Source organism: Rhinopithecus roxellana, chromosome 4, assembly GCF_007565055.1.
Source record: "Rhinopithecus roxellana isolate Shanxi Qingling chromosome 4, ASM756505v1, whole genome shotgun sequence".
Classification (NCBI taxonomy): Eukaryota; Metazoa; Chordata; class Mammalia; order Primates; family Cercopithecidae; genus Rhinopithecus; species Rhinopithecus roxellana.
Genome location: NC_044552.1, coordinates 2,143,297 through 2,157,181, shown reverse-complemented (window position 1 = coordinate 2,157,181; position 13,885 = coordinate 2,143,297). Strand labels below are relative to the sequence as shown.

General features: G+C 41.3%; 1 protein-coding gene across 1 annotated transcript in view; it reads left to right on the top strand.

Annotated features, from left to right (window-relative positions):
* CAP2 (cyclase associated actin cytoskeleton regulatory protein 2) overlaps positions 1 to 13,885 on the top strand; it is a 166,098-nt gene that overhangs the window by 108,551 nt on the left and 43,662 nt on the right. The window contains exons 5-6 of the mRNA XM_010352727.2: positions 9,731 to 9,874; positions 10,206 to 10,291. Coding sequence (XP_010351029.1) covers positions 9,731 to 9,874; positions 10,206 to 10,291 — 230 coding nt within the window. The remainder of the gene's footprint in view (positions 1 to 9,730; positions 9,875 to 10,205; positions 10,292 to 13,885) is intronic.

Sequence of the window (13,885 nt, the reverse complement as noted above, 5' to 3'; positions counted from 1 at the left end):
AATACAAAATGAGATTCTTAGCCACCTGATCTGTTCTCTTATACTTATTGTAGACAACTAGGTTAAGCTTTGGTTTTCAACTTAATTTTCTCTCCAAAACGTCTGGTTTCTCTCTGCAGCAATTTTGTGTCGCTGTTTGTCATTGCCTAGTATTGATCCACTACTTCCTTCCTGGATCTCAGTTCAGCTAATCCCATGCCCCTGCCATGAATCCAGCATTTTCTGGAACTCGTGTTGTCAAGTCCCTTTATACAAGGGAAATACACTAGAGCCTTCTCTGTCTCCCATATTCGTTAGTTAGCTGCACACTGATGCATGAATGGAAAAGATATGTTTTCTCTGACTGGACTGTTAGCTTTTTGCACTACCAGTCAAGTATCTATCAGAACAACTATAATGAAAACTATAAATCTCAACCCGAGGGAACAGTTAATGTGAATGGTTTTCTTGTTTGTTTATTTTGTTCTGTTTCTATGGTCTCCCAAGCCGTGGTGTTGCATTAAGATTCAGGATATGAGCTATTGTGAGGCTAGTGTAACGTCGCGGGTCCTTGTGTTAAACGTTTACATTTCCATTCAACTTGACTTTTCCTCTCACATAACCTATCCTTCGGAAAAGTGTCAAACATTGACAGCATAGAGAAAATTGTGGCCCACACATCATGTCAACAGAACTGTGTTCTTGTTCTGATGTGTAACTTGTAGGTTTTAGAGTGAGCGCACCCTCAAATTCTGCAGCACAAAATCTAGAAATGATGAGAGATGGGAATCACATCTGTGAACAATGGCAAAGACAAAGAATAGTAAGTGGGAAGTGACCAAAAAAAAAAAAAAGTCTACTGTTCATTGTGTCAGTGGCCCCAAAATCCTAGAGAAAGCTTTGAATGATTCTGACAAGTTAAAACATACTGATAATGGCAGTGTAGATTATTATCTATCTGAAGGGTACAAAAATGGCTTCAGAGAAGGCTTTTTAGCCTATGATTTGCCGAACACTTTTGCAGAAAAGACATCATATTAAAAATGCCCAATTTGCAACTGCAAGTGTATTGTTCTACCTTTATAGAGCAGTAGAACAATCTCATGTCAAACTTCAGTGCTGCCGCGGAGGTCTTATCTAAATAGTTCTAGGTCCCAGGCTCCAGATCTCTTCCTTTCTAGTTCTTCTGAAGATGTCAGTAAAGGGGCATCATAATGATGATCCTGGGCCCCCATGAAAAATTAAATTAAATTATAAATGGGAGCCTGTCTTTATTATTATCTGTTTTTGTGTATGACTAAAATAGCTTTTTTTTTTTTTAAGATGGAGTCTTGCTCTGTTGCCCAGGCTGGAGTGCAGTGGCACGATCTCCACTCACTGCAAGCTCCGCCTCCTGGGTTCATGCTTGCCTCAGCCTCCCGAATAGCTGGGACTACAGGTGCCCGCCACCACACCGCGCTAATTTTTCTGTATTTTTAGTAGAGGTGGGGTTTCACTGTGTTAGCCAGGATGGTCTCCATCTCCTAACCTTGTGATCTGCCCACCTTGGCCTCCCAACATGCTGTGATTACAGGCGTGAGCCACCGCGCCCAGCCAATTTGCTTTAAAAACAAAAACTATTACTGAAAAAAAAAAATTGTGCCAATGAGGTTGTTGAAAGATTAGCATTAAAAATTAAAGTAGGGGCCAGGCACAGTGGCTTACACCTGTAATCCCAGCACTTTGAGAGGCCGAAGCGGGCGGATCATTTGAGGTCAGGAGTTTGAAACCAGCCTGGCCAACATGGTGAAACCCCATCTCTACTAAAAATACACAAATTAGCAGGTCATGGTGTCACACGCCTGTAATCCCAGCAACTCGGGAGGCTGAGGCAGGAGAATTGCTTGAACCTGGTGGGTGGAGGTTGCAGTGAGCCGAGATCACACCATTGCACTCCAGCCTGGGTGACAGAGCGAGACTCCATCTCAAAAAAAAAAAAAAAAATTAAAATAGGAGTTTATGCATGTTAAAAAACTTGTCTCTGAGATACCAAGACAATGTAACTATGCAAAGCAATGCATCCTCTGGAAGACCAACTCACCAGGTTTTATATTCTTGAAGAATGATTTTTAAAGAATATAAGCAAATATAGCTTGGGCACGGTGGCTCATGCCTGTAATCCCAGCACTTTGAGAGGCTGGGATGGGAGGATTGCTTGAGCCCAGGAGTTCAAGACCAGCCTGGGCACAACATAGGGAGACCCGGTCTCCTCAAAAAAATCAAAAACTTAGCCAGGGCTGGTGGCACATGCCTGTGGTTCCAGCTATCTGGGAGGGTGAAGCTGGAGGGTCTCTTGAACCCAGAAGGTTGAGGCTGCAGTGAGCCAAGATTGCACCACTGCACTCCAGCCTACGTGACAGAGTGAGACCCTGTCACAAACAAATAAATAAAAACATAAGCAAATATAGTATATAAGGAACATAAAGTTTAGCAATCCTAAAATAAGGAACATATATGAACCGTCAAGTCTTATAAAGATGTAAAAATATTTCCCAAGCAATCTATTATTATTCAATATAATGGCAACTGTTGTAAATCATGTACATGATGAGTGGTGCTCACTAGGTTTTGCAAACATTTTAGATTGTTTAAATTGTACAAGTGTTTTTGAAAGTATCTCCGTGGACGTATTCTGAAATCTCCAAAATGTTCCTGGACAGTAAAAAATTTTTATTTAATGGGACTCAACAAGAAGGAAACACCTACAATTGCAGCGAAGCAAAAGTTAACTCAATTGAACATTTCTGATTTGTAAACAATTGCTTCTGACTTTAAATGGTGAAGATAATTGCTTCAATTATTAGAATGTGTCCAAATATATATATATGTGTGTGTCCAAATATATATATATTTTTTATTATTTTTTTATTTTTTTTGGAGACAGAGTCTCACTCTTTCGCCCAGGCTGGAGTGCAGTGGCACGATCTCGGCTTACTGCAACCTCCACCTCCCGGGTTCAAGCGATTCTCCTGCCTCAGCCTCCCGAAATACTGTTCCTGATTTGGATAACCTTTGCTTGAGAAAACTTGATTCTTCTTCACCTGGGTAATTTATTCTGGCAACTTCTGAATGTGTTTTCCTAAAGCTTCTTCCCTAATTGGAAGGAGATTTAATATTTTTTGACACATGCAAACTTAACAGCCCCTATGTGAAATATTTTCTGCTTTTGAAGGTGTGAAACTGGTTAAAATGTTTTAAAACTTTTCCCTTAATTGCAAAGGAAATATATGTACATGTTAGAAGACTTAGAATATATAGAAAAGCCAATAAAATTAAAGTTCTATGTTGACACTTTTTGATGTATATCTTTGCATATATTTTCTGTGTCGTGCACTCACACACATACACACATGCATCCAAATGAAATAAGCTGGTGGAACTTTGCACAAAAATACGTAAGCAAAAGTAATAATGATTAGTATTTGGTAGTGTGGCTTACTAATGCGTACTGCTTGATATGAGCTTTCTTGGAATTTTAAATGTAGGTGGAACCCAGATCTTTTTTAAATTTTACTTTAATGCTATTAAGTTTGTTTGAGTTGTAGTGGTAATGCAAATGTCATTACCTTGAAATCATTCTTTCTCAGATGATAGAGTTCTCACAGTTCATGCCAGGAATGTATTGATGGGATTTTATTTGTATGCTTGTTTGTTTTCATTGAACTGTTTGAATTAAACTCTTAGAATCATTCTTGATGGTTTGAATCGCCATTACTTAAAAAGTAATTATTATTATTTCTGAAAATATTTCCAATAATTATATCTACACTTGATCTTAACCAAAGGCCAAGAAGCAATGAATAATTACATCTACAGGAAAAAAAAAAATGAACACCAACTTTTAGCACTGCTTTTTTTCTATGTGGTGGAATGCAGAATGTTTATTGTTTATTTATGTTTTACATCTATATTTTTCGGTGTTTCACAAAGAGCCTATATTGGTTTTTATAATCAGAAAAAGAATTTCATTACAAAGAAGTAACAATGACTGAACCGTTTTCTACATGGTACAGAACTACATGAGAACCATGGGTTCCATAAATAACAGGCCTATTTTGTTTTACTCAATGATACATCTTTGAGGTCAAACTCCCAGAGTTTGTGCCATCTCTTACAAAACAGCATGAGTGAGAATTTGGTTTTCCTTTTTGGGTAAAGTTTCTACAAAGCTTGCTGATAAAACTCATTTTACTTTTGCAAAACAATTCCCTTACTTTGGGAGCTAAATGGAGATGAAGCTGATAACGGGACTCAGTGCTTCAACTTTAAAGCAGAAGCTAGGGTCATAAAGACATGGAGTCCTAAAATACTCTTCCAAAGTACAGTCGCATCCAGCTAAGATAACCCTTGGAAACGTTTGCTGAAAACGCGTAGTTCGTTCATGCATGTCTTCCATGTTGGCCATTTCCACCTTCTTCTGTCAAAGCCACAGAAACTAGGGGAAGGCCAGGGAGCATGTTCAGCTCATCTTCACATGAATTCTGAGAAACTGTTGCGAATCAAAGAAACCTCAGTGAGACATTAACAAAAAGTAATCTGAGTGACGTCTATGTAAAAGTCATTGCAAAGCACACTAGCTGCTAGACATATCTGGGGAGCTACCACCAATGCACTCCCTTGACAGAAAACCAGGACACCTCTTAGATGAGCTCTTTCTTTAGTGGAAAACCCTTATGTAATTTTAATTGACAGCAATGCAAATCAGCCTGTATTGAATGAGTGTGCCTAATATATGCTTAATACTGAAACAGGTTGAAGTACCTCTCATAGACCCCCCATTGACTTTTCGTCTGACATCCCACACAACCAGTTTTGATGGAAGTCACACCATCACTCTGATGTTCTCTTCTATTTTTGATTCCAGCCTTGAAAGTCAGGATGAACTGGTGAAGATAAGACTTCTTTAAAGTACAGGAGAAGTCTATTGGCACAGAATAAAAGCAGTAATGTTTATTAGAGTTGTGCAAATAGCTGTTGTACTTAGTTCTCTCAACATTGCTTTTTTTTTTTTAATGATGACAATTCTTCACATAATTGCCAAACTAAAGCAAAAGAAAACTTTCTCAATCTTTATGATGCTTTCATCAGATAACCAATATAATGTATCTTCCAGAAGACTCTGTCTCCTCAGACTTTAGTTTGTTCTCGGGAAGTTAGAGATAAACAAAGATGGCCTTAATAAATCTCTCTAATGTTGTAAATATACAGTTTCTGGTTTTTTTTCTCCTTGGGGCAGTGGGCCAGGTATCATCAACAATTCAGATATTCTGACCTTTCTCAAAAATGTCATTACGTTAAGAACATTGTGACTTAGCAAATTGTTGGAGAAAATTAGGATGCTTTTTAGTAGTTCTGCCATCATTAAAAATCAGCTGCCTTCTGGGGAAACTGATGCTACACCCTTGATGAGGTGTTGAATTTGAACTGAAAAGAATCCCCCAGAGAAGGAGGTGTTTGCTTTCTCAGAATGAAGCTCCAGGGAGGGTATTTAAAACTGATGTTTGGCCACCATTAACGAACAAGTATGGCATAATTGTGTTTGGGGCCAGGAGTGTTTAGAGGGGTTTTTGTTTGTTCTGTTGTTGAGGGTGTGGAGGGAAGGAGTTGAAGGTGTTTGCTTTCCCCGAACTGCCATTACCCCTGCATTGGTTTGATAGGGCTGCCCTAACAAAGTACCAGAGACATGTAGATTAGAAACAACAGAAATTCCTCACAGTTCTGGAGGCTGAAAGTCCAGGATCAAGGTGACGGCAGGGTTGGTCTCTCCCCACGCTTCTCTCCTTGGCTTGTAGATGCTGCCTTCTCCCTGTGTCTTCATGTGGTCTTCCCTCTGTGTGTGTCTGTGTCCTCATCTCCTTTTCTTATAAAGACACCAGTCAGGCCAGATGCCGTAGCTCACGCCTGTAATCCCAGTACTTTGGGAGGCCGAGGCGGGCGGATCACACTTTGAGACCAGCCTGGCCAACATGGCGAAACCCCATCTCTTCTAACAATACAAAAATTAGCCGGGTGTGGTGGTGTGTGCCTGTAATCCCAGCTACTTGGGAGGATAAGGCAGGAGAATCACTTGAACCCGGAAGGTGGAGGTTGCAGTGAGCTGAGATCGTGCCACTGCACTCCAGCCTAGGCGACAAGAGCAAAACTCTATCTCAAAAAAAAAAAAAGACACCAGTCATATTGGATTGAAGCCCACCCTAATGACCTCATTTTAATGTAATCATTTCTTTAAAGACCCTATCTCCAAATATGGTTGCATTCCAACCATATTTAAGATCCTTTCTCCAAATATGGTACTGGGGGTTAAGGCTTCAGCATATGAATTTGGTTGGGGGGCGGGTGGACAGAGTGCAGCCCCTAACAACTCTGATTCAAGGTCTTTTCACCAAATCCATAAGCCCTTTGCTTTGTAGTGGTCAGAAGGGAAAGAGAGGAGACAGGAAGATATTCATGGCTTTTCCACAAGAACTGACTAGCTTCTGCAGCAAATGTTTTTGTTTTTCCCCTCCTTCAGTACGGGATAGCTAAAAAGTCCACTGTGAACCTTGAGAGCACTTTGCTTTCTCTCCCTATATTTCTTTATTTCCCCCAAACAGAAGGGTGCCTCTGTCCCTCAGCATATGTTAGTTAGGAAACCACTCTCCTTGTGTTTGCATTTAAGAGATGGGAAAGAGCTAGTCAGTGAACTCGGCCAATCAGAGGCTCTGTAACTGGCAGATACCTTGGAGATCACCAGCCACCTGTTGTGCACCCACAGTATACCTGACCCTTTACCAAGCACGACACGTTCTCTCATTTACTCCTCCTAATATCCCTGTGAGGCAGGTACTGTTGTCAACCCTAGCTTGCAGATGGGACAAGGGCATCTTGGACAAGTTTGGTAATTGATATAAAGTCCCAGAGCTGAGCACACTGTGGAGCAAGGATTTGAACCCAAGAAGTCTCCTGCTAGAACCTTTGCTCTGAATCCCTTCTTAACACCATTCCCTAGTCGTATTGGCAGAGGAGAAACCTGTATGTAGAGAACTAACCATATTTTTCTCAGCACCCAGTATCAAGAATTGTCTCAGGGCCTCCCCAAAGACCTAGGTTCTAGCTCCAGCTCCACTAATCATTGCTAACTGGTCTTGACATAGTAAATTAACCTCTCTGAGCTTGTATTCCATATGTAAAATAGGAGAATTGGATTACAGCCATGTTTCTCAAACTTTAGGCTAGATCCATAAAAATAAATACATTTTATTTGGCAACCCAGTACACACACACACACACACACACACACACACACACACTTCATAGCCAAAACAAGAGTTTGATACCAAAATATCCATCCTTATTATATGTGAATGTCCTCTGATATTTTCTATTCTAATCTATTTTCATGATTTTTAAATGCTAATTGTGACCTATTCTACTGGATTTGTCAAAAAGCTGAACTAGGTGACCCAGTTTAGACTCCTGGAATCCTAAAATCCTGTTAATCTATGTAGATGTCTGTTTGGAGCTTCTCCTATCTTAAATGCATATCTATTCTAAACAAATGAATATCACATATTACAGGGGACAACATCCTTTTTACCTCTGGTATGAGTTAACTGCATCATGGAAATAATAATAATTACTTCTATTTATTGTGTACCTCCTATGTGCTAGGGCTTTAAAATGCAGTATCTCCTGTAGCCTGTAGGTGGTAGGTATTATCTCTGATTTATAGATGAGGAAACTAAGGATCCGAGTAAGTAATTTGCTCAAGGCCCCGTAGGCACCAAAGCTATTTGAACCAAGGCCATTCTAATACCAAAGCCCTTACATTCAACCTTTTTTTCAGAGGAGGGGATATAAAGGGGTTTAGAAGGAGAGGTAAAGTCTAAAAGCTACCGCAGCTGCTCATAATTTATTTCCTAATAGTTTGCTGTCCCTGGCAGAAATGACTGTCCTCTGGGGTGTGAAGCCACTGCTGCAGCAATGACTGAATCACCTGGGAAGCTTAAACGATTCCCCGTGCCCTCACCCAGGCCACCCAAGGACCAGTTAAATCAGAATTGCTAGGGGTGGAACCCAGGCCTCAGTGGTTTTTAAAGCCCCCAAGGTGGTTCTAATGGGTAGCCAAGGCTGGGAACCATTGCTCTGAAATCTCAGAAATTAAAGAGATGTAAGGAGCTTTTCTATTTTACCTCCTGCAAACAAGATTTACGAAAATACTGCTTAAAACTCTTTCACTGCTCCCACAGAGCTGAAGTATGGGGTCTTTGCTGTTTCTTTGGAGCACACACACAAATCTGATAAACAACCTTGTATCTGCTTTTCAACACCTAGAGAAATTAGAGAATGCTAAGGATGTAGATGAGGAGATGTTTAAAGCAACTGTGGTATTCTGGAGAATCTAGCTCCGAGATACTTCGTAACTCAGCTCACGTCATTTTGTTTTTTAGTTTTCATTTTTACTCATTTACATATTTTTTTCAGACAGAGTCTCACTGTGGTGCCAGGCTGAAGTACAGTGGTGAGTCACAGCTCACTGCAGTATCAAATTCCTGGGTAATTCTAATTCTCCCAGGATTGGCGCCTCCTTAATAACTGGAACTACAGGTGCACACCAGCACAGCCACCTCATTTTTAAAATTTTTTTCTAGAAGTGGGGTCTTGCTGTGTTGTCTGGGCTGGTCTCGAACTCCTGGCCCCAAGCAATCCTCCCGCCTCAGCCTCCCAAAATGGTGGAATTACAGGTATGAGCCACCACACCCAGCCAGCTCATGTATTTCTGAAAGTCATTTTTGTATAAATGGAGAAGTCAGTTGTTGAATTAGCAGAATTGAGTGTGACCTGTAGCCGTAGGCCAAGTGGACTGGGGACAATGTAGAATGCTAACAAAGACTAAAGTCACTATAAATATGATAAGCCATCACATTTTCTTAAAAAGGGCCGGGCGCGGTAGCTCACGGCTATAATCTCAGTACTTTGGGAGGCCGAGGTGGGTGGATCATTTGAGGTCAGGAGTTCAAGACCAGCCTGGCCAACCCCACCTCTGCTAAAAATAAAATTAACTGGGCGTAGTGGCAGGCGCCTGTAGTCCCAGCTACTTGGGAGGTTGAGGCAGGAGAATCACCTGCCTTGGGAGGCGGGGGTCGCAGTGAGCCAGTATCGTGCCACTGCACTCCAGCCTGGGACAGAGTGAGACTCCGTCTCAAAAACAACAAAAGGGCAGGGGGGCCTCGGTGAAAGATTCCCACTTTTTCACATGGATTATGGTAACTATGGTGAAACCAGGAAGCCTCTCCCAAAGCGTTTTCCCACAGGAACAGGATGATGTCATGTTACTAACCTTCCAGTCTTACCCAACGTTATACCGGGGTTATTGCAGTGTGTAATCTATTTGCCATTTGAAATATAAATGATCAACACTCAATTTCACTGTCTTCCATGAAGGAGTCTTCAAAATGGGGACTGTGCCATACTGCTGGGGTTTTTCCACATCTCAAGCCACAGCATTAATAATGTTAAAAATATCTGCAATTTTCATACTTCAGACAGTAAAAGCACAGCATTACCATAACCAAGAACAAATGCGTGCTATTCTCAAAGATGATTATATGTTTCTTTTAGACCCCTTGACAGATGGCAAGTCCTGAATTCTCCTGCTTAGGCCAACATGGATAGAGGTGCTATGCGTCTGCTCTGTCTGTAGTAACAGCCCCTGATGTTTGATTGCTTACAGAATGATGTGGCCACACTTCTGAAACCCATATCAGAAAAGATTCAGGAAATCCAAACATTCAGAGAAAGAAACCGGGGGAGTAACATGTTTAATCATCTTTCGGCCGTCAGCGAAAGCATCCCTGCCCTTGGATGGATAGCTGTGGTGAGTCTAGATGGAATGTTGCCTCTTCACCTCATCACACTTTTGGAGTATTTAGGAGAACTCATAGCTTAGTTACCTTCACGCTCCTTGCACTGAAGGAAGCTTCTTCCTAAGCTGAATGCATCTGCTTTCTCCTACCCTGTTTAAAGTTCAATGCTTTCTGTTCTGAGATACTGTAGAAAGTGTTTTTATCAACCTTTACAGAGCAACATTTGCCTCCCACTTTCAAGTCCACGCGTCTCCATTGGTTTTCTTCTTCTTTAAGGCATTTTCTTTCTTATCCTATTTTTTTTTTTCCTTCTATGCTTGGGTGACGGTCCTGTTTTCTCAGTCCCCCAAACCCGGTCCTTATGTCAAGGAGATGAATGACGCTGCCACCTTTTACACTAACAGGGTCTTAAAGGACTACAAACACAGGTACGTACCTTACTTCACTCACCACATTTTCAGTTGATTACTTGTTAGACATTGGTCCCTAAAACTCGGTACAGTTAACTACTGATTCCTTTTCAAGGCTCTACACTAATGTACTATAAACTTTAAAGGAAAATCTAATATTTGCAGATAAAGTCAAGTGGAAAGTGGAATCAATTATCCAGATAATATATGTGTTTTAGAAAGTCTACCTCTGTTCGCTTATAATGAATAAACTCTCCCCACTTGAATGCATGTCACTATCTTATGTATTCCCACAATAATCAGAGAGCTTGGTGATGGAGCAACCCTATATGGTACAGAACCTTTACATGGATCAAAGTAGAGTTGGAGGGTGAGCTATAGATGAGAGGAGGAATCAGGAAATGAAGTGTGAATCAAGGACAGGAATGAGATGAAACAACAAACCAGAGCAGTGAGAAGGAAACCAGAGACTCAGTTAATATGAAATACAACTGGGGTGGATTCAGAGACACCTGTAAGACTAGCAGCCATTCAGAGCGCTGCTGAAAGTATAGATGAGTCTAAACCAAGGGGCTTTGCCTGGTGAACCAGCGTGAAAGGACTTTGCATTCTACAGCACAAGTAATAGATCCCAGAGTAACTTAAACTGGAGTCAGAATAGAAAATAGGCCCAAACTGAAAGCTCTGACATGGCAGAGCTGAAGAAATATCCAGGAAAATGTGTCCTAAACCATTTAAGGGATATCATGAGATTCCTCCCCCTCTGATAAGGTCATGCCTTGTACTCTAAACAGCTGGCTAAATGTGATGTGGCTGGTGCCTAGGAACTAAGGGAAGGGATGAGGCAAATGTAAGAGCAACAAGGTTCTACCTGCTTCTGGCCCTGGACTCCAGAGTGGATCCCCCTCTGAGCTCTTAGATGGCAGCAACAGGAGTGACCATTGGTCAGCAAATGCAGAGGCACCTGGGGACGTCCCATGTGTTGACCCAGACTGTTCAGGCGGAAGGACATTAAAGAACCTGTATTATTGGATTATTCCTTCAATTCACGTTTTTTTGTTTGTTTGTTTTTTGGTTTTTTGAGGCGGAGTCTCGCCCTGTTGCCAGGTTGGAGTACAGTGGCGCGATCTTGGCTCACTGCAATCTCCGCCTCCCAGGTTCAAGCAATTCTCCTGCCTCAACCTCCCAAGTAACTGGGACTACAGGCATGCACCACCACATCCAGCTAATTTTTGTATATTTAGTAGAGACAGGGTTTCACCATGTTAGCCAGGATGGTCTCAATCTCTTGACCTCATGACCCGCCCGCCTCAGCCTCCCAAAGTTTTGGGATTACAGGCATGAACCACTGTGCCTGGCCTCAATTCACCCCTTTGTTTTACTAATGCAGATGTGAAAATTAGAACCAGAGGAAAAGGGTCTGCAACAATATAAGACAAATTTTATATGGAATATAGAAAAATTGCATAAAATATATAAATAAATACCTAGTATACTTCCAGGCCATTAATTAATATTACATATTCAAAATTTTCATCAGTCTTTCCTTTGTAGATTTTTAAAATTTTAAAAACATTGAGTAGATACAAAAGAATATTTATAAAATATACATAAGGTGTAAAGGATGACAATACAAAAAAATACATATACATGCATCCCTCAGGTTAAGAAATATGTAACTGGCCGGGCGCGGTGGCTCAAGCCTGTAATCCCAGCACTTTGGGAGGCCGAGACGGGCGGATCACGAGGTCAGGAGATCAAGACCATCCTGGCTAACATGGTGAAACCCCGTCTCTACTAAAAACTACAAAAAACTAGCCGGGCGAGGTGGCAGCACCTGTAGTCCCAGCTACCCGGGAGGCTGAGGCAGGAGAATGGCTTGAACCCGGGAGGCGGAGCTTGCAGTGAGCTGAGATGCGGCCACAGCACTCCAGCCTGGGCGACAGAGCGAGACTCCATCTCAAAAAAAAAAAAAAAAAGAAATATGTAACAATATTTTTTTACTGTAAAAAGCAGGCCGGGAGTGGTGGCTCACACTTATAATCCCAGCACTGTGGAAGGCTGAGACAGGTGGATCACTTGAGGTCAGGAGTTCATGACCATCCTGGCCAACATGGTGAAACCCTGTCTCTACTAAAAATACAAAAATTAGCCAAGCGTGGTGGCATGCACCTGTTGTCCCAGCTACTCAGGAGGCTGAGGCAGGAGAATTGCTTGAACCCGGGAGGCAGAGGTTGCAGTGAGCTGAGATTGTGCCACTGCACTCCAGCTTGGGTGACAAAGTGAGACTCCATCTCAAAAAAAAAAAAAAAAAAAAGGCAGTCATACCCAACAATTCCATTCCTAGGTGTATTTCCAAAAGAAATAAAAACATATGTTCACCCAAAATCTTGTACACAATATTCATTGAAGCATTATTCATAATAGCCAATAGGTGGGAACAATCCAAATGTTCATCAGCCGATGAATGGATAAATAAAATATGGTATATCCACACAATGGAATATTATTTGGCCATGAAAAAAAAGAAAAGAGTATTGATACTTCATTCTTTTATTCGGGCTGCAGCATGGATGAACCCTGAAAATATTGTGCTAAGTGAAAGTAGGACTGCGGAAATTTAGGGAAAACTTAAACTTTTAAAAGTTTAATTTTTTTTTTTAAGTTCAAGTAATTACTCCCTTTTGGGGAGTAATTGCTAATGGGTATAGGGTTTCTTTTGGGGGCAACAAATATGTTCTAAAATTGATTGTGGTGGTGATGGCTCAACTCTGCTGAGCTAAACTATGGAACTGTACACTGGAAATGGCTGAAGTGTATGGGATGTGAATTATATTTCAATAAAGCTGTTATATTTTAAAAAACAAAAAGAAAAACAAACAACCATCACATTCCCCTCACATAATTTAATCGTTCCATGTTGCTTTTAGGAAGAGGAGCTTTAGCAGACAGAACTCCTAATTCCAGGGTCTTCAGTGCACCTCTTTTCCTCTTAGGGGCTCTGCCTACCCCGAGAAAACTTTAGTTAAAACAACTGTGCTCAGTTACAGACTTTTTACATCAAGGCAATTGTGCCCAGTGATACACCTCCAAATGTTGCTGTGTTGTATTATAGACTTTAGGAGTGTGTGGCACGCATGAGAAAGGCATCAGAAATGCAAGATGGCCTGTTCTTCTGACATAAAAATAACATTTCAGAAAAGAGCAAGTTTCAGTTGCCAAACCTGGATATCATATGACAGCATGAACATACACCCATAGTGACTTCTTTTGTTCCAGATATACAGGCACACACCTACACATGCCAGTTCAGGACAGCTCAAGCACTACCTAGGTTTCTGCCTTTTTTACCTTCCACCCTTGGAGACTATTTTTAATTAGTATCTCAGTTCATCAGCTCCTGTCCTTCTCCCTGTCCCTCCCTGAGTATATGTTGGGGCTGTGGGTGTGAGGGGTTCTCCCCAGGTAGCAGCATAGTCAAATGGGTTGGGCTTTTCTACATGCTTTTGTTCACAAAGAGGGTTCAGTATTTGCCCCTCAGTGTTAACTCTAGCAATTAAGTAGAAAATGTACTTCCAGTAGTACCAAAGACGACTCAGTTAAGCTCAGTGG